Source organism: Typha angustifolia, chromosome 15, assembly GCF_048772165.1.
Source record: "Typha angustifolia cultivar Huaian chromosome 15, ASM4877216v1, whole genome shotgun sequence".
Classification (NCBI taxonomy): Eukaryota; Viridiplantae; Streptophyta; class Magnoliopsida; order Poales; family Typhaceae; genus Typha; species Typha angustifolia.
The window spans coordinates 17,770,860-17,796,341 of record NC_133253.1 but is presented as its reverse complement, the minus strand read 5'-3'; the positions used below and the strand labels follow the sequence as shown (position 1 = coordinate 17,796,341).

The window sequence follows — 25,482 nt, the reverse complement described above, 5'->3', positions numbered from 1 at the left end:
ATAAGAAGAGAGAGAGAGAGAGAGAGAGAGAGAGAGAGAGAGAGAGAGAGAGAGAGAGAGAGAGAGAGAGGGCAACAGTCTTTTGTTCTTGAGAATAATGTGACTAGTAGTCATATTTTTTATTCTTTTTTGGCATAATAGTATACAGTATATAGAGGTTTTAATTATAAGAGTCGTTATGTTTTGTCCCCCACAACTGTCATCACACTGTAAGAAAAAAAATATATTTGAACAGATATATCCTTGAATTATCTAATTATATTATTAAGCCCCTTCATTATATATTAGAAATTCAATTTACTAACTAGATTAATAAAAATACCCTTATTTTCTCTTCCCCTCCTATTCTACTAGAGGTCGATTTAAAAAAAATTAGAGAAGATTAATTTAGAATTTGATATTTGGAGAAGTTAATATAGACCACTAATACTAAAGGATAAGATATAAGAAATAATGAGACCATCTTTTTTTTCATCAATTAAGTAAGTCAAATTTAAAATTTATTACTATCTAAATTTTTAATAAAATATTAATAAAGAGAGCTTAGTGATACATATAAATAGTTTAAAGGGTATATATATCTATATTTTCTTGAGCAGTCGAAAATAATACTAAACGATAGTGGGTGGGGTTTGAGATATAATTAAACCCTTAATAATATCAGATTGTAATACAAAAGACAAGAATGTGTGTATATACTTATCTACAGATTAACTCTCGCTTAGTTTTAAATATAGGGAAGTGATAAAATTATCACAATCAATTTTTTAATCAAAATGTGTCTAAATTACTTATTCATGTTTAAGACTTGTGTACCAATAAAATGAGATACTTTCGTTAAATTATATGCAGAGGGGATGGACTCTCTGAGTCTCTGTTATAAAATGGTATGACATATATATATATATATATTCGAATTAGCATTGAGAACGTACTTGGTTTACTAAAACAAAGGGCCACAGGGTGTTGCTCATGCACCAGAGAAGAGAACTCTGCTTCTCTTTATTTGGGGCAGCAACAAGAACGGTGCAGTTATGTCCAGACTCTTCTATCCTGCCAGGCGTAAATGGAGTTTTTGACCAAACTAGACCGGTTTTCATTCCTTTTCTTTTTCAACGTAGCTTGCACCCTAAATTTAATGCCAGAATTGATCTAATTTAACATAGCCCTAAATAAAATGCTAAACCGTTAGGTATTTAATTCGGCCAGAAGTAAAATGCTAATTAATTCAGTATTTTATTAATATTTTTTTAAGTAAAACACTGATATAATTAATATCTTTATTTAAAAAAATGTCAAACAATTTAGTAATTTATTAAAAATATTATATAAAATGCTGAGAAGTTAAGCATTTCACGGTAAAATTACTAAACAAAAAAAATATAAAGGAAATTTTTGTAACGTCGTAACTGTGTATTCGATTATTTATTTTAGTGTTAATTTTGAAATGTAATTTATTTTAATAAATAAAATATAAGAAAGGTCTAGTTTGATTGCAAACTCGGTATAAATGCACAAATAAAAGTTAGAAAGGGGATGGTACAAATACGACAATTAATGGACCATTGGGAAGTGGGACTGGGATCCCTTATAAATGCTTTGCTATGAGCAGTGGAAACAAAACCATGTGAACGCACAGCAACAAATGGACGAGACCATCCGTGTGATGGATTCATTTAGCTTTGGCTGCTAAGAAGTAAGGTTAAGTTCAAGAAATCCAAGTGCCAAGGTGGAAAGCCATCTTTGATGCTCCTAAAGTAGTAAGTATGTAGCAATTTGAGCTACTTATCATGTTTAGTTTCTATACTTAAGGAATAATAATAAGCCATAGAGATGATGAGCAGAGACTTTGCTCCTCGTTTGCATGAATAAAAGAATGAGGTAGATTCTATCATCAAGTGGAGTTCATTAAACATGTGAGAGATCTCATAAACATCCAAAAGTAATAGTTAAACATGCTTGTCATGTTGGCCTTCCAGCGAGGAGGTGTCAGGTGTTGTCTAAATCAACCATACCAAGTGTTCTCTTCAAACTCTAACTAGAAGATCTTGCTAAGGGACACATGTTAGGTTTGGTTTCATATATAATAATGAGTAACTTGTACATATTATCTTGGCTCAAGCCTCAAAAAAGTTTTTGAGTTGAATTAGGGTTCAAAGAAATATAGTAAGAATTCTTTCAACTAAGATTGAGCTCTTGCTTTTCTCCGTAAGTTGTAAGGTTTCATTTGATTGTCTGACCTAAAACTCAAGTCATCTACTAAATTAAAGCACAAGGATAACCCACAATTTATACACATGCCAATATTATCACATTGTATATAAGTACATAAACCAATTGCCAATAATATCACATTGTATGTAGCTACATCAACCATTTGCGAATATTGTTTACTGTATCAAACAAACAAAATCGCCATGTTTACAATTCGTTTAACATCTGTATTTCTATTTGTATTTACAAATAGAAATAGATGCACATGAATTTGCCACTATCCAGTTCCTATCCGATAGATATCCATTTGATACTTGCAGTGACACCTCTGTAGCAAGAAAATTAGCTTTACTGCAGCATCTTAAATACTCGAACCTTTTGAGGGTCAACAGACTGATTACTGGTACACAGTTTGTAACAATGACGAGACTAAATGCAGGGAGCCAGTGGCAACAATGAGGCCAGGTCGATCTCTTGCTTTGCACTGGAGGAAATGCGAAGCGACCTTAATTAAATCGGTAATTAGCACAGTTTGGCAGCCGATCATGATGGGTTGGTCGCTCCCAGATGATCCTTGTGAGCAGCCATCATCCAAGGGAGTTCTGCTGTAGTCAATCAACCCTCTGTCTGAAAAATTAATACCTAGATCTTGTGCAGCCCTGATCCAGGCATCTTTTAATGATGAAGCTGAAAGCGCACGAGATTTTCCGCCAGCAATGTTCACCTCTGTCAATAAAACGACATCTGGTCTTCGACCTGTGATAAATTTGAAGCACCGAAGTAGTGAAGAATTAAATATTCAAGTGCCACCAGTGCATCAAATTGACAAAGTATTGCATAGACATGCAATATACAGGCACGACATGCATCTGTGACAGTAATATAGTACTATGCTGATGTATACTGTGCAGATACAAAACTCAGTACACTAAGTCATCCTTGTGTCACACCAGGCTTGTGCTGGTGCTAAAGTACTATACCGGTAGCATGTGAGCATTGATCATTGATGGAAGATTTGAGATAAAAAGTTGAAAACTGCTAACACATGATCAGTAGGTAACACTAGTTTTTGGTTACATAGAACAAATCGAGCTAACAAGAAATTATACTTCTTATTGTTGACCATTCAGGGATCAAAACCATACATTGGCCCAGTGGAGAAATTAAGCTGCTCACTGCAGTGATAAATACTTGTGGTACAGATCATAACCATAATAATAAGATTAAACCGGTAGAATTGGAACAAAATCGTAAAACTTGAAAAAGAAACAATAGCAGACAACTCCTAATACCGTGAATACTTCAGAATTCAGACTACAAAGGCACATATTAGTTCATAAATTACTTTCAAGGTACTAATAGAAGATATCAGATTAATAGAAGCACTGAAAGATTTAAAAGGAATCTATAGCACCTGAAAGAAGCTCTCTAGCAAATGCTACGTGATCCTTATCGCTCGCCATTGCCACCACAAGGGCCAACGGTCCATTAGGATACATCATCCTTATTACATCTGATAGAGCTTTAGCAGATGCATCAGTATGAGCTGCAATATGTTTCAAATAGTGAACAAAAGTTTATAAAAGAAACAAAAGAGGATCACCAATAAATCAGCACTAACCTCCATCAACAAGTAAAGACACTCCATACAGCCCTAATCCTGAGGCTTCCTTCTGTGTCAGAAATTGGCTTCTTCCAAGCAACTGTGTCTGCTCCAAACCAGCTCGAATAGATGCATCAGATATCATCCAACCTTGTTTTAAGATAACCATCAAATAAGAACAAGAAAGTAGCAACATGATAAAAGAAGTACACCAATCAATATGTACAGATGTACTCAAAATTTTACTGTGCTACTATTATGTCAAATTTCAAATCAGCATTGAGTCATTGAACTATCTATTTTTGTACATGGAATAAAATTTTTGACAAAAGGTATCTAGAATATGTAGTTTGTTTGTAGCGTTGAATGTTTGTCTCAATCAACTCCAAATGATGTTGCATTGATTACAAGAAAAGAGGCAACTCAGCGAGCATGGCTCCTGCCAATGAAGAGCTAGGGAGAGTGTCTCCTAACTGTTGCATGATTATAATATTGGAAAAACAAAAGCATATTAATACATGGGAATTTTTTAATAAATAAAGTAGATGCCTTTGTAAATTAGGAGAACCTCTGGAACTGGACAAAATCAGCTCAAATCTGACTAAAATATGCTGGGGCAAGTATTCCTGGATTATGATCCATCATACACCAAGCCACAAAATGAAAATTATGGAACAAGGATCCTAGCTCACAATCATTAATGAATCTATCTGAGAGCTCCTACTGGAAGCTAGATGCAAGTGAGCTCGCTATCTGAGAGCCTTTATATCTTCTAGCTCAATGGGAATTGGCATGAAAGCAAGAAGGAAAAGGTGAAAAACATCCAATGTTCATCATGGCAACACTGAAAAAATTGTTAACTACTTGTTCTGAATATCTCCACCCTATAGTTTCATTTTAATGACTGAAATATAGATGAAGCTATCTTCAGATCAAGGAGTCTTAAGTTTAAACGTATTGGTTCACGAGTATGTTTTCGTATTCTTCTCTGTTTTTCCACCTCCTCCTACATATGCAACCCATAAGGAAATAATTTGCATGGACTTACATAGTTACGTCAAAACTGGAGTTGGCTTTGCTTCAAATTATAGGGGATCTGCAGAAAGAGGTAAGTATGTCCTTACCTTGATTACGGAGGCAAAGAGCTGTACAAGTGGCTGTAATAGCATTCTGAAGTTGATGGGCTCCAAACATATGGAGCTTTATATTGCCCAAGCTAATAAACTGCATAAACGTCCAATATCATTGGAAGAGTAAGATTGAGAGCAACTCTTCCTGGGGGAAGATACTGTTCAAGGAGGAATCTTGACAAAACATAAGTTGCTCTTTAAAACTCTAAGAAAATGAAACATGTGCTTGCAAACTGTACCAATTGGTTATCTTCTTGTACTTGGATAAATATGTCACAGGTTTGATAAGGTTGGTCATCTTCTCTTCCAAAGCATTTTGAAGTGCTCTGGATGCCAGCATCATATGCTGATATGACTGGAGACTCCATTAAGGATGCTCTGTCCCGAATAATTTGTTCAATGTTCATCTTAAGAGGGCCACCAATAACAACCTGAAAGATTTATTCAGTGGACGGTCACAACAACAATAATATATTCCATGCAGAGAAGGCTAAAAGTGCATTTAATCCTCTTACAGTGACGTCACTGATTCTTGAATGTAGGAATCTGAGAATATAACATAATAGGAAGATGAAAATAAATAGATTCAAATTCAAATTTATGTTAGTTTATTTTGTTCAAAGCAAGGACAATATGCATCACAGACTAGTAATATAGAGGGTTGCAATGACAGATACTGCATCCTATGAAATATGAAATCAAATATTATTCAGACTATGGTAGAACCATTCAATTATCGATGGACTATGGTAGCAGATATAGTAGTTCATAATGGCTGTCAGCTTCATGTGACACCATGGTGATATAAGTATTATATCAGTACCTTACAGTTGCCACATCTCAGATCAAAGCACATCTAACCTATGCCTTTTCATTGCCTGACTCATTAGCTATGTCAAATGCAAAACCTCAATATAATACCGAGATTTTGTTTTCACAATGACAAAGAAAAGCATCTGAATATTCGATTTCAGCTCAGAAACTTTAAAAAAAAAGGAAAACAGTCCGTTAGCACCTGCATGATCAGGATAAAAACTCTATACTTCAGGAGAGTTCTTGCAGAAAAAGTATGCCTAAATCCTAAAAGGAAAGTGTATAGAGCTTCTTTGATAATCAAGTGTGGATCTTCCAAAATTAGGAACTCTCTTACAGGGTTTACAGATTATTTAACTGAAAAGCAGCAGCTCACTATACACGAGTGATGGGTACTTGCAACAATAAACATATGGCAAAGTTCCAAATGGAGATTGTAACTACCATAACCTAAAAAAGATTCAAAGAAATATCGCCAACAGAAAGTAAATTTCAGATATAATAAAAAAAAAGAAAATGCAGAAAAGGAACTCAATGAATTCCATTCAAAATCCTTGTGCAAATTACTTTATTTGTTGCTTTAATTACAATGAATTAAATATGCAGAATTGAGATTGTTTAAATAGAAAATTGCTCATGGAATATGGTTATAGTATTGTAAGTAAAGACGAATAATCATCACTAAAAAAAAAAGGAAGAGGTAATAATGCAAAAGGATAAAGTAGGCAAAAAACTAATAAAAGAGTTCTATATAACAGGATAAAGCCAATGACAGGTACATAACTGGACGACCATGTTTGATGATTCCTGACTTAGCCATTGCTATGCTTTCTAAGGAACCGCCCAAAGCAGCCAAATGCTCATGGCCTATTGATGTTATTATGGATGCAGCAAGTTCGGTGTTGCGTATAACATTCGTTGCATCCCTAGCTCCCCCAAGACCTGCCTGTGAAGTTAAAAAGAAAAGGTTTAGATTGTATTTGCTCTTAAAGAGGTCAATAAGCCCCAAAATAGGAAAGAACCTTGCATACTGGGATGATTTTGTAATGTAAAGACCATCTGCGTATAGGAAGAGAAAAACAATAATGCACTACATATGCCTACTCATGAGGTTTAAAATTTGGTACGTTCAACACAAGGATAGTCATGCCCATGGCACGGGATGGCACGACATATGGCAAGGGCAATGGCAAGTCTTTGCAGCGATCCATAGGAGGCGAGAGGAAGGGTACTATGCAGCACCCCCTCGTATCACGTGTTGATAGTACACCAACAAAGCAAGTGTCCCGTGCCAGTCGGCACAACAATCCTTACTTCAACCCATTTATAATCTGGATGACTTCAGCATATTCATACAAAAACTATTTCAATGAGATCACCACCAGAAGGAAGGTTGGAAAGTTTGATTTGGACATCATTACTAAACAAGACACATTACACAGCAAATATATGTTTAGTTTCCAACATCAAACTCACAAGTTGCAATGTTGCAAAAAGAATATGCATTGAAGATGCAAAACAGTAAAGTCCTTTAACAATCAACTGATCAGGAAAACAGTTAGGGATACCAATGGTCCAATTCTGCATCTGATAAGCAAAGAGCTACTTACCTCAATAATAGCAATATCAACCTTCTCTAGAGAGAATACGAGAAAAGCAAGAGCAGTGAACACCTATAAGAGAAAAACAGAATGTCATACTTGTATAGAAATTAGTTGTTGGTGAAGACTCTAGGAGACCTTGTTGTATGAAATGTAAAACCAAAATATAAAAAAGAAAAAGTGCTTTTCTTTATCAGAAAAACAAAGCTAAAAATGTTTGTGTTGTAATTAGTATTTAACTGAGGCTCACCTTCATATCAGAAGGCAAAGGCAAATTGAATGGCCTGGCTTACCACTTTCATCTACCAACAAGGACTGTGCCACCCCACTCACACCAGACCCCACCACAACATCAACAAACCTTGTTTTCCAATTATTCGGGGTCACTTACATGAATCAATTTTTTCCATTTAGCTATAAACCTCAGTAACAATAGTTGTCTTGGAAAAAATTCTGCAATGAATATGAAGCGACCTAACAAAATTCCTCCTTTCTCTAGGCTTGGATATGAACTAGATCCTTCTCTTCCCTGGATATGAATGATATTCTTTGAAATGCAGATAGATGATGATGCACAAAAGAATAATCCCATGAAAGCCTCCAACTTTGTATCCATGTATATATTCATCCATGGAATAACCACCATAGTTAGAACTTACCTAATAGAGACAGCATACAGACAATTTGAAAGTGCCATATAAGAGAATTTATCATGGTGGCCACTTGAAGAGATAAATCTCCAATTATTCTTCTTGCCCACCCTACCCTTATTTCTCTTATTGCTGTCAAATACATGCCAAGGGAATAGGCTTTAACAAAATATGTTCTCAAGCAACTGTACATTGAATGATCATATATGTGCATTAAGTTTTGTACACAGAGTTACTTATAAATCGAATTAGAATATTACTAAGGAAAACAGGAAAACTGGCTGATGTAGGACAAAGTAGGAGGTCCTATAATGCAATGGCGAATTTTCCTATAGAGATGATTAAAGAGATGAGAAAAAGGTAGAAGATGAGGAGAAAATAATAAATAGAAGAGAGAGATAACATGGCACACCTGGCCAAAGAAATATGTTTGAGCCCTCTAATGGCCTTCTATAAATAAACTCTAAGTTACTACTGGGAAACAAACTTTTAATCTAATAAAAATAACCTAACAAACCCTAATCTAGACTATTTATGACTTTTTAATAAAATAAAATAAAAATCCTTGGTACTATTCTCTGCTGCAGTACCATGCTGATGCTACAGTCCTGTAGATACTACTGTATTACAGTAATTCAGAAAAAATAAAATATAACTAGTAACCCTAAGCCTAACCCCCGTTTAAACTTCAGCCTAGACTTTCATTTTTTTTTGTTAATAATAGATCATGAGCCTATAAGCTAATCATAGGCTAGAAAAATATGATAATTTTCCTTAATATATAAATTGGACAATTGGATTGATCATATCAAGAAATAAGCCACAATGAATCCAAATCATTAGCATATAGCACTCCAGTGAAAAATTCACTAAATATTAACCCTAACATCCATGTAAGAAATCAAATACATGAATTCTATCATAGGCTAATAGAAATCAACCCCAGAGCTATGACATTTTTTTTTTCATTCTTCTTCACTAGCCTTTCTATGCAAGTATGTCTATGTAGGTAATGAACTTACAAAAGTGAGACAACATAGCAGTCTTCATCCATCACATTCACATCATATGGAGTAGAAGAAAGAAAAGTTAAATATATATGTCAGTGCTGGTGAGTTTCAAAGCAAATAAAAGGGGCTCAAAATGAGGTGTGCTGAAAGCAATGTCAATATAGCATTAAAAGATTGTACAATATTAATCAATTTTTATTTGCACTCTGAATAGACATCATGCTAAGTAACGAGCAAAAGAGCGAAAAAAAGAAGAAAAAAGAACTACAACATATCATGGCACAGTTTTAATACATTTGAAAGACAATAATCATGGGAAGAATGACTCATGATTTCATAGTGTCTACGGACATGTAACAATGAAGATTGACATAAAAACAGTGATAACTGAAAAGAACATAAAGTAATAACAAAGAATTTCATGGAGTCAACATAAAGTAGTTAATCCAAATCACAATAGCTTCATCTTTTTGTTCATTTTTATCACACTATTACATGATATAAGAATGATGACAGAATATTTGCACATGAACTGTTCCCAAGGTTAGGAAGTTTAAAGTGTATTCGATGTGTCTTCAAAGAAAACACCAGCATTGACATATAGTATTGCCAAAAGTCAAGTCTTAAGGTGTTTGTACAGAAAAGTTTGCCTATGAAATTTGATTTACCTAAGAAAAAGTAAATGTTAAGAATGATAGCTCCAATTACATCTAAACATAGTGGTCAGATAGATAACTAGCCAATAACTACCTCAAAATGGGTGAGGGCTCCATTTTCCAGCTCAATTGATTTATCAAGAACTTCCTTCGTCTGATGGAAAAGGTTCCTCATTAACTTTGCTGAAACAGGACTTCCCGTTCTTCCAATAGAAATACGTTCACGAATGGTCAAAAGATGAGGACTGCATGAATGATTATTGGAGGTTTGCCATCAGCCTTGACTAAGCAAACCTAGAATGATACATAACAATTTGACAGTTCGAAAAACATATGGTCCAATAATTTGATAGCATCTACACCATAAGCACATCTTTGATAGTACTCCATGCATCATACATCCTGCAACATAAAAAGTATAAGAAATAAAAAGAACAGAGCAACAAACTTTCTTGCACCTCAGGGAACTCATGATCTGTCATTTTTTACTCTTAATACTAATTGTTTGACTGTTCGCAAAGGAAAAGGACTGAAAGTACAACTTTGTGTACATAAAACTTAGAGACCAGAAGTTGAAATAAAAAGAGGATCGAAAAGGTATGTTTGTTATAGAGTATTTGAGAGATATAGGTCAGACATAAAATACCTACTATAGCAGCCAACTACATAACCTTGTTCCCGCAAAATATTGGCCAGAAATGCTGCAGTTGATCCTTTTCCCTTGGTGCCGGCAACATGGACAACCTACAGACATGATCCTGATTAGTTGGTTATATGTTTAACAGTCTGACCTTTAATCTACTAAATGAACGGAATGATACCAGTGAGTAAGAACTTTAATAATAGGTAAAGATTGGGTCCATAAAGCATGGGGGAATAACATGATCCCAAATAAAGAATTAAATAACAAAACAGTGAAACCTCCAGTCAACCTGCATTTATAATGACTAAACAATGAGATATTACAGAATTTATAAAAGTAGACTTTCATGGCAACTGAACATGTTGGAAAATCACTGTGGCATAAACATGAATGACAAACTTTTTCTATAAAAAGGCCTGTCATATCCATGATTTGTGGTAACACAATAAGAATACATCATGGATCAAAATTGAACCAAAATAGAAAAGTAAGCAAATACTATTGGAATAACAAAAGGAACGTAAAAGATAGACATGTGAAACAAGCACAGTAATGTTAGCTTTCTATAAATATCTCAAAATTATGAATGCAGGAACTATTAAAAGATGAAATGGTTAATGAATGAAACTTCAGTAAGGCCTTGTAAGTACCAGAGAACCTACAGAGCAAAAGGAGGCTTAAGAAAACTTGGAAGAAGTTCGCATAGTGAAGATAAAGACATTACAAGGAATATGTATGTAACTCAAAAAGACCAAACACAGAAAACAGAAGTCAAAGCACTTTGGTAAAGATATAATCCTAAAGACTTGTCAATGATGAGTCAACTGTTTGATACATAATCTAGCAAGAAAAAAAATGGAATTTTATACAGAAGTGGCAACGTGTAGTTCCTTGGCTCCTGAACCATGAAAATGTAGAGGAAAATATTATTATTCAGATATATGACAGGCAACAAATGAAGCTTTTAAAATGAGGAGGAATGAAATGGCAATGAATTGTCCACATAGAAATAAGTACAAAAAGAAAAGAAAAAAGAGAGAAGAGAGAGAAAGCAAAACAAAATAAAGTAAAAATGCTGCCTTTGTTATATAACCAATAAACCCAAAAGTTTGAGGGATCAACTATATATCAAATCATGAACTACCGTTTAGTACCTAATTTTGAAAAATAATTAATTCATGCAAGCAACAATACAGACATCAAGTGAAAAAAATTATATTGATGATAAATTTAGATAGTATGCACTAACTATACAAATCAAAATTTTGAGCAAAGTAGCAAACACATACAATGATAACTTTCCAAACAAGATCGAACAACCCCAAACTAAATGTCTTTTAAAAAAAGTACCTTGAAATGGGTATGGGGGTTATTCAATCGGTCCAGCAGCCGAGTCATTCTTCCAAGATCAAAACCGTCATCCGAGTCTGTGCCGGCTCCCTTGGGCATATCCACCCTCTCGTAATTCTTCATCTTATCCAAGTAATCCAAGAACTCGCCGAGATCTTTGTCCTCCTCCAACATGGCCGAGTACGATTTCGAGCTCCTCTTCAACACTGACATGGCACTCTCATTTCGCCACCTCATATGGCGAAGGGGCCACCATAGTCTGGGTAGGCATAGCATCTCTATTGTGCTTTTCTGAGGTGCTTGTATATGGAATGGGAAGGCTGAGAAATTCTTTCAAGTTCCATATTCAATTCATAGCATGACCAATCCAATCCGGACGATGAGAAATGTGTTGAAAAAAAATCACTTGATGCTTAGTTCCAAATGATATAATAACTATAGTGAAAAGAATTTATATCAATATAGAATATTGACTCCAAATCTTCAAGTCAATTGAGTTCCCATCTAGGGAATGGTTAGGGGCTTAGGGTTCAAGAAAACATTATCCGCATGCAGATTCACTTATTAATTTGATTCACTCAAATCCTAAAGCTTTTGAATTGGACATGTTGAGTATCCAAACATATATTACTTAGTTGTATCTGACCTCTATGGGTCTTATCGCCTAATGAGATACTAAGGATGAAAACGAATCGGATAATGCTCAACCTATATCTAAATCTATATTTTTACATTGGATACGGATTCATATATTAGACAGATAATAAAATTTAAAACTATATCATGACTGAACAGATACATACATATATAAATTGAATACGAGTTGGATCTTACATATGAGAATCATAATACTAACGGAACAAGTAGCAAAAAAAATATAACACCCCAACTCAAGCACATGCCCAACACGTGCCCCTAGCACATGAGACACATATGGTTAACCTCGATGAGTGCTAGGATGGTCACAAGGGCCTAAAGAATGGGTAGCTCCTTTCTCAAATATCGATTCCAATGAATTGATCAACATGGTATAAAAATCAGAACATATGTTTAAATGATAACCGCTCACCAAAGAAGCAACAGAAAGTGGACCTAGATCTCAACAAACGGAACTACATCCCAACATACAATGAAAATATCATTATTCATGAAAAATAAATGAGAAACTTAAATATAGACAAAAGGTGCATAAATGTCATTTGCACTCACAAATGTTGTGTAGCTTGATGTTCATCAAAACCATTGTTTCATTGCTCAAGGGGCTCTCATAGCTCATATAACCCAAACCCATCCCCAAGGAGAGAGTGAAACTAAGTGGTACTATCATCTGTCATGTTTGGTGAATAGTTGATCGATGGTCTACTACTGCAAACTGAGAACCTTGGTGCTAAAGCCTATTACCATCACAACAAATCATCATCGCACGTCAGTGCGGAGTAATCACACGATCCCTCAGCTCATCATCACATGTTGGTGCAGTATACCCCCACCAGCCCTCAACCCAAAACTGCACCCTAAACCCTGCAAATCAAGTACCGTATAGTCCACTTAATCCAAACTTTGCACAAAGTTTATGATAACCACCAATAATAATAGGTTGAGTCGTGAAATAACCAATGCTAGCTTATGCCCAATGGGCAGCTTGCATGATTGTCTAGGATTCACAAGACATAATCTCTAATATAATAATAGTATTTATAGCACACTCTGTGCATGTGCCCACCCTTATCCTGGAGGACTCTCTGGTACTGTTAGACTAAGCCTGCAAGTCTACGACTTGCTCGATAGGGTGACTCAGTGTGTGGAGTGTAATGCGCAAGTGAAAATATATGCACCTATCTAGCATAATTACAAGCTAGACAGAATAGCACTTAATATCCACGTATAAGAGAATGTGAGCTAAATTACTACTCACAATATGATGCTTACAGAAGACTACTAACAAATAGCAAATCACTTAAATACTGACAATATAATGGGTAATAAACTACAATGAAACATATCACTCTATGCACGAGCATGAATTATTATTCAATATTGTAAGGAATATTTACGGGATGTCTACTTGCCTGGAATGTCAACCAAGGACTAAATGTTTTATCATCAAATGCTAGTTAGGAGTTACTTACACCAAACTTTGAGGTTCTTGACTTAGGCTAATCCCCAGTGAGTCTGAGATGAAAATCCTTACTTGGTTAATTTTATCAAATATATGTTTGACATGCTTAACGAAAGAGTACGAGATAGAGGAAAAAAGATAATTGGAAGAAAGGATAGTTTTTTGGTTAGCAGGATGGGTTGCAGAATATAAAGCCTAAACGAAGGAGAAAACATCGAAGAGAGGTTATAGGATTTACGACTATCTTAAAAGGTACCATGATTGTCCAAAGGTAATAATATATAAGGGGAAGGTAATAAGAGGGTTGTGCATTTATATTTATATGCATACAACTAAGTAAGCATATTTGGTTTGCACGCCTATTTATACAAGATGTCATTATAACTAAGTATGCATAAACCTCCTCTGTTAGTTAAGTTTGCCCCGCTTATCCATTGAAGTTATTAGGATCAACTGCTACATATTCATGACCATGCATGTATACATAGTCATATTTACAAGTATATATGAATAGGCATGAGTTGGTAAGGGGTTGTTAATCTAGGAGTAGAATGAAAGGGTGATGGTCAATGGGGAGTATATAATGGTACTATCAGGCTGATGATACAATAGTAGTAAACAATAAGCTATTCCATATTTGGGTGATAAAAGTTAATAACATTGATAATGACAAAAAGAAGCGTACATACATACATACATATATATATATATGGCTACACATACACTAATATTAAATGTATCAAAATTCACCAAGAAATAAACTCGAGATTATACCAAAGGTCTCAAACATTATACTTGCACATCCATACCTGCACATTTACAATCATATATCCATACACATATACACCAAAGTACATACGCACAAGATTTATTCATTCATATATAGGCTTGCTAGGCTACAAATCAGCCCAAAACAGAGATGTGAGGGTCGGACAGTCACCGCAGTAGCAGGTGGTGGTGGTGGTGGTGACAGTGGAGTGGGGTAAGAGGACAAATGGTGGAGATTGAGGTCGGTAGGTGAGGGTGAGAGAGAGAGACTCACAAGAGTGGAGAGCCCTTGAGAAGCGGGTAGACCGTGGACGGGGAATGCCAGCGGAGGTGACGACGGCGAGGCGCAGCCCTAAGAAACCGAGCGACGACGTCAAGGCTACTCTACAGGAAATCCAAGAGCGAGCTCGAGGTAGGGGGCTAACCGTGAATGGAGGGGGCCCTCAAAGTGGAAAGCGAGCTCGAGGTAGAGAGGCGGAGAGGCGGTGGCTTGGCGACGGCGAAGAGGCGGAGCTTGGCGGAGAAGCGGAGGCGTATCTTGGCGAAGAAGTGTTGGCTTGGCAACGGAGGAGATGAATTTGATGATCAGGCTTCAACTCTCGTTCGTGAAAGCTTAGGGCTATAGAAAGATGACGAGATGGAGATTAGAAACTAGCAACTACTAACTAGTAAGGGGTGGGAACGAGAGGGATAACAGCCTAATGGGTAGCGGATAGGATCTATAATAAATAAGTATATTACTATATTATTTACAATTTATGCGAATAAACGGATATAAGATATCTATATTTGAAAAACTTTATTTGACCCATATCCATATTGAAATATTTTGCAAAAGCCTAATCGTATCTGAATGTATATCCGAGTCGAGTAAAATTTTCTGACCTGAATTCGACGTAGATTGGGTCGAGTCAGAGTTAATTCAACCGTTTTCACCTCTACCAGTAGCATATTCTCTAATATTACCATCGATGTAAATTACAATAGATGACTAATTAGAATTGTCAAAAAAAGCTCATGGGCTCATGAGACTCGCAGGCTCAGCTCAAGCTCTAAATGAGCCGAGTTGATATATTAGGCTGGAAAAACTTATCAAAGTATGGCTTACTTAAACTCGGTTTAATTAAGTTTGTGCATATATATATATATATATATATTATATATGTATGTATAATAAGTTTAGATCCAATGGTTAATATGATGTGTATAAGTAAAGAAAAACCTTAACCTCCAACCTTTATATCTCCAAAGTTCCCATCAGCCAAACTCTCTTCACTACCAAAATCCAAAACGGTGAAACCCATCTTCACCGGTCACTGGTCACCGCTCACCACTGAAACTCTCTTATCAAAACCCTCTTTAGTCTTGACCACTGACTTCCCCTCTATCCTTCACTGCTGCACCAACTTCCCCAACTCATCCAACATGTTATCTCGTCCTCGAGCTCGTAAACGGCGGATCACTTGACTCCCTCCTCCGCTGTCGAGGAAGCAACTTCTAGAGTGAAGACAAATAACTTAGATTTTAATTTGTTATCCTCTTGTTTCCCAACATTAATCAACAAATTCATGTATGAAATTTTTGACCAAATTTTAGTATTGACTATAATATTAATCTAACCAAATCTACTCCCAGCGCATCATCCATGAAGACATCAAGCTCTTCAAGCTCTTCATTCCTCATCAACACGGCGACCAAATGAGCCGAGCGCAAGCTTTCTAGAGCTTGAATCGAGCCGAGTCGATCCAACCTTTTCTAGCTAATCTCGAGCTGAAAAGAAGTTTGAGAGAGGGCTAGCTTGGTTAAAAACTCTTTTCTTTTATCTGATTCCCCTCTGGCTATAACAAAATCGGATCTACAACTTAGCGAATATATCATTATTTTCACGAGTTTCCATCAAAGATAGTACAGTCGAAGAATGTTTTGATTACAAGATCTCCAGCGCGGTGAGAACCAATTACAGCAACAAGAGAAGTACTTTTAAGATAATTACACCACTCTATTCCTCTCTCCGTATTGTGGAGGGGAAAAGAACTAGTCTTACAGTAGGAAACCCGACACAGGAAGCGTCCCGTTTGGCTAAGAACTCCTCTATCATCAGTATCTTGGAGCTGCACAAAAAGGTGACATGAATTCCAGATGTGGCAAAATATTATGAAAAACTAGTATTTAACTAAAAAGATAAAGCAAATTTGGCAAAAGAAATCTATCCTAAACTAAGCTAATATAATCATTGGAAAATAAAATCAAGAAAAAAAACCATTAAATTAATATAAAGAACGAGCCAACCTCCACCAAGAGTTGCTTCAGGTAGCCGTTCTATGGAATACTTATGCTGAGTAATGTACATGATAGGCACCCCAGGAATCTGCCAAACAAAAAATAACTAAGTCTTGTAGGCAAAATTACACAAAGATCTCAAGAGTACATATAATTGCACTAATCAGCCTACCTTGCGTATCCTTCGTTTCAAGTCTCTATCACATGTAGCAACAATGTAGCACTTGTGCTGTTTAAGAAAAGATACTTTTAGATGGAAAAAAGAAAAAAAAAACACTTGATAAAGGAGGTGCCTCCAAATAATTATCAAGGGTGATCCGGGATCTTTCCTTGATTTTTCTATTATGTAAGCACTTAATAATACTTCTTCCCATCTATTCATTAAATACTATGATAGTATGATGTGACAATTTATTACAATGGCGACAAAATAGAGAAGGAAGAGTGGATCTATGTTGTTCACCAAAAAGAGAATCTTATTACAAGAAACCCCTGAAACATTAGGAATAAACAAAAATAAACTACAACTATAGCCTAAAATAGCTTTAGTTTCCACCACATCAGCAGTCAATATCAGTATAAGAGGGATGCTTGCAAAGGGGCAAAGTAACTGGAGGTGCTTCATAGGCCAGGATGTCAAAAAACAAGTGACAGTCAGGAAAAACATTTTTCTCACACACACACACACACACAAAAGAAAAAGTGAAAGCATGGCTGTTAAAGATTCCACCAGGAAATAGGAAAAGAAGAGGGAATGGATAACAATGAGGGCAGCAGCAGTAATTATATTACAAGAGTAAGTTTTTCTTTTGGACTTTCAAAGTTTGAAAGATAGCGAAATATTCTTGAATATTGTGGCAAGTTGGGTCAAGGTAGACGTACGAGTGACTCTGGAAATATAATGTTGGGATGTTTCTACCTTATGAAAGCTAGAAGTTACATATGGAGTTCTACATAATCTCACCGTCCTCAAAGATACAGATCAATTCTGAATGCACGAGGCTCCCACCAATTTGGGGTTTCAAGCAGAAGATATAAGCAGTTGTAGCCTCTATACAAAGAGGTTATTTCCATGTCTTGAACTATGACATCTTAGATGCAAGGGCAAGCCGTACCATCATTACAAAGCAAAAGATAACCAAAAGACATCAAATAAATACTGTTATATAGTAAAAATGAAGTTTTGAATGAAACATAAGACCACAAACAGATAAACAAGAAAAGGGTAATACCTGGGTGACCCTTTCAACGATGCAATCATCTGCATATGTTCCTTTATGTGTGCATGGTAGTCTCTCAAACCTAGGATCTTTAGCAATCCTGCCAAATAAGCACAGATAACAAGATTGAGGAGGGAAACAATCAGAATCTAGAAACCATACATATATTTAAAACCATCATAATAGGGAATACAACATTAGTTGAAATGGTGAAAAAAAGAAAGAACTAAACAGGAAGCTGACAGATGGAGATTAAGAAAAAACATGTTACACTTGCATAGGGGAAAAAGCATTTGCACTGTAAGATACCTTAGAGCCACACGGTACTTCTGCCCCAGTTTTTCGAGCTCAGCCATGACACAATCAGTGATACATGGAGTGCCTTTTTAAGCCAATCACAAGGAGTTAATTCCAACATCACAGAGAAGGATCAAATAAACAGGCAAGAGTAAGATTAATTAGAATCAAAGATAATATGATAATTACTGACATTTTGCATACAGGCAGTCCATCATTCCTTTCTCCAGATCCAACTGCATAAAAAGGAAAGAAATATAAGCCATATAAAATCAAATTCGTCAAGCAAAGAAAGAATCATTCTTACAGTTAGCTCTCAAAATGTTAGCAGTGCTTCGAGAATGAAATGAATCATTAAATTTTCAATAGTTCTTAGACTTTTACTAAGTTATCAGAATCTAAAAAGTAATATTTGTCCTCAGATAAATTATTTGACCTTCATGTCTTTAAGAGAAAAGGTTGCATCAGCTTATTCAAACCCAGTTCTACTAGCGTACTGAAGAGTCTTGCTAAATTTGGTAGTATGGAATTCATGTAACAGTTTGACAGTTCTATTACACATAGAAATGTATATTCATATTTTTTGAACAAAATGTATACTCTATTTTGGTTGACAACCCGTCAAAGAAAGTCTTCCAAGACCAATACATCATAAGAAGAATGATGTTGACAAACACAAGAAAATAAGACACTGCCAGGCTCCAGCCAAAGTGAAGCAACAGCCAACCCATGAAAACAATTTCCCCAACTGAATTCAGTTTTAAGAATCCAATGCTGCGTCTGATTCAACCTCTTACAAGAAAGGAGTATCAAAAACTTGCTTTCTTCAGATTTCTCACCTAACTTGCATGCAAATTCTTTTAAGATCTTTGATAATATGTAAAGATCTTCATGATTTAAGATAATCTTATTATGTTACCCAACTTCACAGAATGTAACGTAGTAATGCACTTGTTGTCCAGAAACTTTATTTGTTAAAGGAGAAACACCAAAGATTAACAAAAACACGTCTCATTTCCCAGTCTTCTGGTTCACATTATATCTCTTTATCAGTAAACTGATCACTACATATGTTACAACCGGGTATCATCATTGGTTTAACTCAACTATTTTAAATTTGTCATATATTGCTCCCATAAATAATACAAAAAATAAACAACTAAGGCAACTGAAAGATGTATATCTGCCCACTATATTATACATTATAATATCTGAGAAGAAGCCATTAGTTGCTTGGTTCTACAACCCAGTTCAGGTGATAAGGTGTCAAATGTCCAGGAAAAGATGAAAACTTCTATTTAACACATAATAGAACAGCACACTACATAGTTACTGGGAAGGTAGAACTTAGTAATTATCAGAATCACTATCCGCATGAGTAGAGATACAGAAGCTAGATCAGCCGCCAAGTCGAATGTCGAGCCATCCTAAGATTATACAATCAGAAGATATCTCCTTTTGATTGTCTGGGTTCGTGAATTTAGTCATTTTTGCAAATCACTGCCAATACAGAAATGGACCTTGTTACGGTTACCCCTCCCCAATAAAAACCTCTAAGAAACAGAAGAACTATTTCCAACAGAAGAACGAAAAGTTATGATATCTTCTTCCAAATACTGTGATGGTTCATGAAGAAATATCAAATCATCAATACAGAAGTCAATAAAAGCACAAACTTTTTTATCAAAACTTGCCTTATTCTGGATGGAGAAGTTGATAAAGTTGGTATCAACGATAACCATATAAGGTGGGCCTAGAGCAGTGTTGTACTTGAAGAAGAGCGCCGAAGAGACAGCCGGCCTAACAAAAACCAACCGAACTGTTAGACGCAAGCAAGAAATCAAAGTAAAGCGATAAGAAGAGGGCGACATCACAAAGAATACTCACGCATTACGGGGGAGCTTCTCCTTCTCGAGATCTTTCTTCTTAGGGTTCAGGACCTCCTCCTTATACCTGTGAGATATGATGATCCAGAAGCTTAATCACATTGGAAGAAGAAAAGATGACAGGAAGAGAGGAAAAGAAACCCACTTTTTTAGGGTTTTGGAGCTCACGAGCTTCTTGACAGCAGCAAACTTTGGGGTCTTCTTGGCCCTCCCCATCGATGTGAAACCTTACCGAATCTTCTCCCCAATTTATATGTTGGATTTGAGAGTAGCACGAAAAAACTAGAATTGAAGACAAGACAGGAGTAAGAAGTAGAGACCGATGAGGATGAGACAAGACAACACCACCTCAAAGAACCAAGCAGTGACCAAACCAATCATCCAATAGTGAAGCACAAATATGGATTTGAAATATGAAATACAACGATACGGGTACAGAGATATGGATTCAGAATACGGAAAGATATGAATACGGATTTGCAATCAATTGTCAAACTAATATAACCTATAGTAAAAAAATCCATATCATTTAAGAGTGAAAAACGGATTGGATAAGACTCAACCAATATCTAGATCCATATTTTTAATCCGGATATGAATATGGATTCAAATATGGATATTAGATGGATAACTAAAATTTAAAACCATATCCTAACTAAACAGATATGGATAAATTCCAAATATTGATCGAATAATTTTTTAATACAGATTGGACAATTTTTTGGATATAGATCGGATCTTAAACAGATAAAGATTGGATCTTAAATGAATTATAACATTTATTTTAGACACAATTAATATAAAATTACTAAGAGTTTAAAAAAAAATTCTCCCTCTGCTTATAGATTGTCAGAAGTTCAATATATAGCTAAAATACAAACTAGGATATTTTCAAAAGTGCTTGCAAATAGTACTAATAAAAGGACATTTTGACCACATAGTAGAGTTACGAATTAATTTCCCATAATTAACTAATCAAGATTAGTATCCACACTATAGTAAGGAAGAAATTGATCATCATAAAAGGAAAAAAAATAGTATCAGTGAGTGCAAGGACAGGTATAAGTTGAAGCACTATATATGTAAGAAGTCAAGCATGGTTACAAAGGCAAAAGCCTAGACAACCCTTAAATATTTTTAGCTGAATTTACTAGACAAAGTGATAAGAACAATAATAGTATATATGGTTGTGACAGAAACAACATATATTAATCCTTCAAAAAGATGTAATAAAGAAGAAAGCAAGCAATTTGTTCTTCTAACATGAAATTATCAGTGTAAGATTGCAGAATATGAGTAATACATAGCTTTTGCTCATCCCAAGTGATTTCAAGTCCTGTTTGATACAGGAAGTTACAAAGCTACCAAACATGTCAAAAGTGTAACAGCCATCACAAAACAAGGGTCCTCCCATTACTAAATACAACCAAAGTTACCAAATTTAAATCCAGCTGGTTCTTGAACAAATAAATACTTAAAATTCTAGCAAAAAATTGAGTAACGTTCGTGAGATTGGATAACATTTGCCCTCTATTACTACTACGTTTAGTTTTACAATAGTTCCTCAAGTGTATTGTTACAATAAAACTTTGCCCACTAAATTATTTTCAACAAGATTTACATATTGCTTTGCACATGGTAATTACTTTTTCATCGATTACCTCTATCTTTTCAACTTTTTCAAAATTATTCTAGACATCCGATATCAACTTCTTTTTCTTTGTTCTATCATCATTAAAAACACTATTGGAGGTACCATCTTAAACTGTTACACTTGTAGATCCATTGACTCCTAAATCTAGACATTAAAACTAATTACAAATAAAAGTATCAAATGTAAACCATGAAAGAGAGAAAATATTAAAGGTAAAAACATTAAAGGTAAAAACATTCTCACCAATTTAGCAATTTTTGAAAATTGATTACTCTTCAAGTTGCAAAAAATATCAAACAAGAGAGTAGAGAAAAAAAAAATAGCTACAAATGTGCAGACAAAGGCGATTAAAAGTTTAAAACTTAAAAGCTAAAAGTCCAAGAACATGCCTAAAAACATCCCAAAGTCCTAAAACTATTTTAAGATCGATCAATAGTTTCATCTTAGCAAATGCTGAACAAAATTAAGATGGATCAAGTTTCATCCCAGTAAACACTGAATAAAATTAAGATAATTATTTTAACCTCAAGATTCATCAAAGCCTGAATAATTAGCAAGTTTATAACTGATGACCTTATTTATAAACTAGACATTACTGATATTAAGACTGAAATCAAGATAATTTAACTTAAATCAAGATAGTAGTTTATTGTTATAAACAACAATTCATCTTTAATCCATTGAACCAAGGTATTATAAGATGGGCAACTGATAACAAGAAGCATGTCCCGTGAGTAAAAACCCATGTCCAACATTTTGGGTACGATCATCTATTTCTCAGAGTAATTGGCCCAAAGCCCTTCAACAACTTCTTTACTCTACTTAAGGTGAATCATAAATATTAGTAGCCTTCACCTTCTGAAGTGTAACATACATTCCCAGTTACTTTGGCTATAACTAGGTTTCTTAAAATCCACGAGTGAAAGACATACATTATAAAGTTATAATTAAGCATATAAAATGCATGTTATTGATTTGCAATTGCAAGTAAATGAGAATTATCCTATAACTTTAACAACTAGATCATTGAGAACTTGCATACTAGATAATTCAAAGTCTATACCATGAATCCTCCAAATATAAGAGGTGTTGTGGTGTGATACCTTCCTATCGTTACTGGTGAGCTTGATGTTGACGAGCTCAAGGAGGGAGGAGGCAGAGCTTGGTGACACAATGGGGAGTGGAGATGGTGGCGCAACTTAGTGATGGTAGAGAGGCGATGGCAGCGGAGGGCCGGAGAGGTGATGGTGATGGTGATGGAAGAGGAATTGAAGACAGTGATGGCTGATGGAGAGGTCTTTCACTTTTGGTTGGAGGCGGCGGATGAAATGCGATTTGGGGGAAAGAGATGGAGAAGACAAAGGTAGGGTTAGTGTTAGAGGTAACGGATTGGGTCAGGTAATTTTATGTTATTAAACAGATATCCGTTATCCAAATCCGAATCCGACAGAATTAATTATACCATATCCAAATCCCGACTTTTCCAAAAAGACTATCCGTATTGGGGGGGGGGGGGATTGGGTTTTCAGGGTTCTTTTTCTAAAAACTACATGTATCCATATATGGATCGGGAAGGATTTTTTTATCCATATTCAATCCGATCCGAGTCATTTAGAGGGTCGAGTCGGACTTAATCCGACCCGCTTTTACCCCTAATATCATTACATCTACATCATAGTGCCAAAAATTCATAGAAAAACTCACTAACAAATTCTATCATTAGGTAATACACATACTAAATATGTTCATGCACCATACCACCAAATGACCAAAATGATTAGTATTGGGACAAGATAAAACTAAAAGAGTCATTGCTACAAAATAAAAATTATTGCACACTAAGTTACTAGCATATTTCTCATATTGGAGCCTACAGGTTACTAACATTGTGAAGGCAGAGAGGAAAAAAAGCATGATTGCCGAATCAAAACATTTCTCTCACTGCAGCCAACTTCAATAAAGAAAAAGATAATATTTTTCCTCACCTTGGTGTCCTCCTCAAGTGTGAGGACAGAGAAAAACAAAGAGACCAGCGGAGGAGAAAGTAAGAGAGAGAAGCGCAAGTTTGTCGGAGGAGAACGCGAGAGAGGAGCTTCTCAGAAGAGTCGAGCAAGTTCTATAGTGCGTCGAAGGAGAACGACTAGGGTTTTGGAAAAGAAAAATCGCCCACAATCAACGTGAGACAGGAACTGGGGCATTTCTCCGTCAATTGTATATTTGCATTTAACCCTTGATGGGTAGTAAAATGGGTTAACAGACACGAGCTTCAAACTCGACCCGCTAAACTAAATCAACTTAAAAATGAGTATCCCTTCCGCCCTATCGGTCCCAATGACGTAGCAGAGCCGTACTGAAAAACTAAAATTATTATTTTTAATTCGTGTCTCTCTGTTTTTATGCTTGTACGTGCATCCCAAATAAAGTATTTGTGTTTCATAGTCATGCTGTCGATTGATGCTTATACCGTTATACGTGAACCAATAATAAGAAATTTATCAGGCTCTTCTATTCGGATCGAAGCCCGACCCGTCAGAGATTTCTTATCTGCTGGTTCAATTAGAGGACATAGGATAAGGCTTTTTGGACTAAATCCTCGTCCATCCGAGTAATACTAGGCTCACATAAATTGATCTTTGGGCTGAGAGTGGTGAAGCCCAATTAGTGAACAGTATTTTAGAACATGAAACCCGGCTTTGCCACGGATGGGTAATGTTTTCTTTGAACATGCCCTAAAACATCCCTTATAAATATGATCATCTCTCGGACAAGAAGGTATCTATATAATAATAATATGGTAGCAAACAAGTAAAACCCGTCAGCCTGCTGCCATCAGTTTTCACGTGTGTTATTGCTTTTCTGTTGCCATATCAGTTTTTTTTTAGTTTTTATTGTTATTATTATTATTATTATGAGTTAGCTCTCTATATATTATAGACTGCATAACCGGATCAAACCTCTCCATAAAAAAAAATGAGCTATAGTAAGCTTAAATCAGATATTCATATGGAAAATAGAACTTATAGCCAGTGTCATATATCAGTATTCGATCGATCTAGTTTTCAGATAATATATGAGTGCTATTTCATCAAAGCTCAAGGTACAAATCATACGGCAAAAATTAAAACAAGAAAGGAGCAATGCTCGATCGATGAATATCGACCCTCGAACATGAAGCCCAGCTCATGTTGGCAAACCAATGAGCAACTAAATTAGAAGACTTAATTGAGATCATAACGGATGCCGATCCAATTTATTTAAAATAATATGTTGTTATTATCTAAAGAAGGAAACTCGGAATTGAATCCCAACGCTAAAGCATGAGTTTAACTCGATCAGACATCCAAACTTGTCTCAGTAGCACTTAAGAGTAACACTGTCGTTTGTGAGATAAACGTGTTAGGTTTGTGATAACCAATTCGCACAGCTAATCAACATGGAATCAAGATCAAAGAATAGCAAGAACGAGATGTACTACTCGGATGATAGAAGGATCGAAGAAGTTTATAGTAGTGACGTATAAGAGATTCTTGTAATTGTCCACACTTCTTTATGAGCTCCTACATCCATCTACAGACAGCTTACCCTATT

The 25,482-nt window shown here is 35.5% G+C and overlaps 2 protein-coding genes across 6 annotated transcripts; both read right to left on the bottom strand.

Moving 5' to 3' along the window:
* Nucleotides 1–2,306: 2,306 nt before the first annotated feature.
* LOC140777136 (dihydrofolate synthetase) lies at nucleotides 2,307–15,244 on the bottom strand. Of its 4 annotated transcripts, none has more exons than XM_073121047.1 (13): nucleotides 14,983–15,244; nucleotides 14,832–14,909; nucleotides 12,880–13,191; nucleotides 11,671–12,000; nucleotides 10,324–10,421; nucleotides 9,772–9,922; nucleotides 7,371–7,433; nucleotides 6,545–6,706; nucleotides 5,187–5,378; nucleotides 4,942–5,041; nucleotides 3,836–3,967; nucleotides 3,629–3,760; nucleotides 2,307–2,970 (listed from the first exon to the last, which is right to left on the bottom strand). In XM_073121047.1, the coding sequence occupies exons 4-13, from the start codon at nucleotides 11,944–11,946 to the stop codon at nucleotides 2,612–2,614; spliced, it is 1,665 nt and encodes a 554-aa protein (XP_072977148.1). In that variant the 5' UTR covers nucleotides 11,947–12,000; nucleotides 12,880–13,191; nucleotides 14,832–14,909; nucleotides 14,983–15,244; the 3' UTR covers nucleotides 2,307–2,611. The 4 variants fall into 4 exon arrangements, with proteins under 4 accessions (XP_072977148.1, XP_072977147.1, XP_072977149.1 ...); XM_073121046.1 differs by having other exon boundaries at nucleotides 11,671–11,990; XM_073121048.1 differs by lacking the exon at nucleotides 12,880–13,191.
* A 1,167-nt stretch (nucleotides 15,245–16,411) lies between these two features.
* On the bottom strand, nucleotides 16,412–24,093 carry LOC140776955 (uncharacterized). 2 transcript variants are annotated; one of them, XM_073120826.1, is made up of 10 exons: nucleotides 23,880–24,093; nucleotides 20,386–20,522; nucleotides 20,242–20,307; nucleotides 20,049–20,154; nucleotides 18,548–18,590; nucleotides 18,367–18,439; nucleotides 18,070–18,157; nucleotides 17,010–17,066; nucleotides 16,847–16,925; nucleotides 16,412–16,668 (listed from the first exon to the last, which is right to left on the bottom strand). In XM_073120826.1, exons 2-10 carry the CDS (start codon nucleotides 20,454–20,456, stop codon nucleotides 16,655–16,657), a joined length of 597 nt encoding a protein of 198 aa, XP_072976927.1. In that variant the 5' UTR covers nucleotides 20,457–20,522; nucleotides 23,880–24,093; the 3' UTR covers nucleotides 16,412–16,654. The 2 variants fall into 2 exon arrangements, with proteins under 2 accessions (XP_072976927.1, XP_072976926.1); XM_073120825.1 differs by having other exon boundaries at nucleotides 16,412–16,925.
* Nucleotides 24,094–25,482: the final 1,389 nt, after the last annotated feature.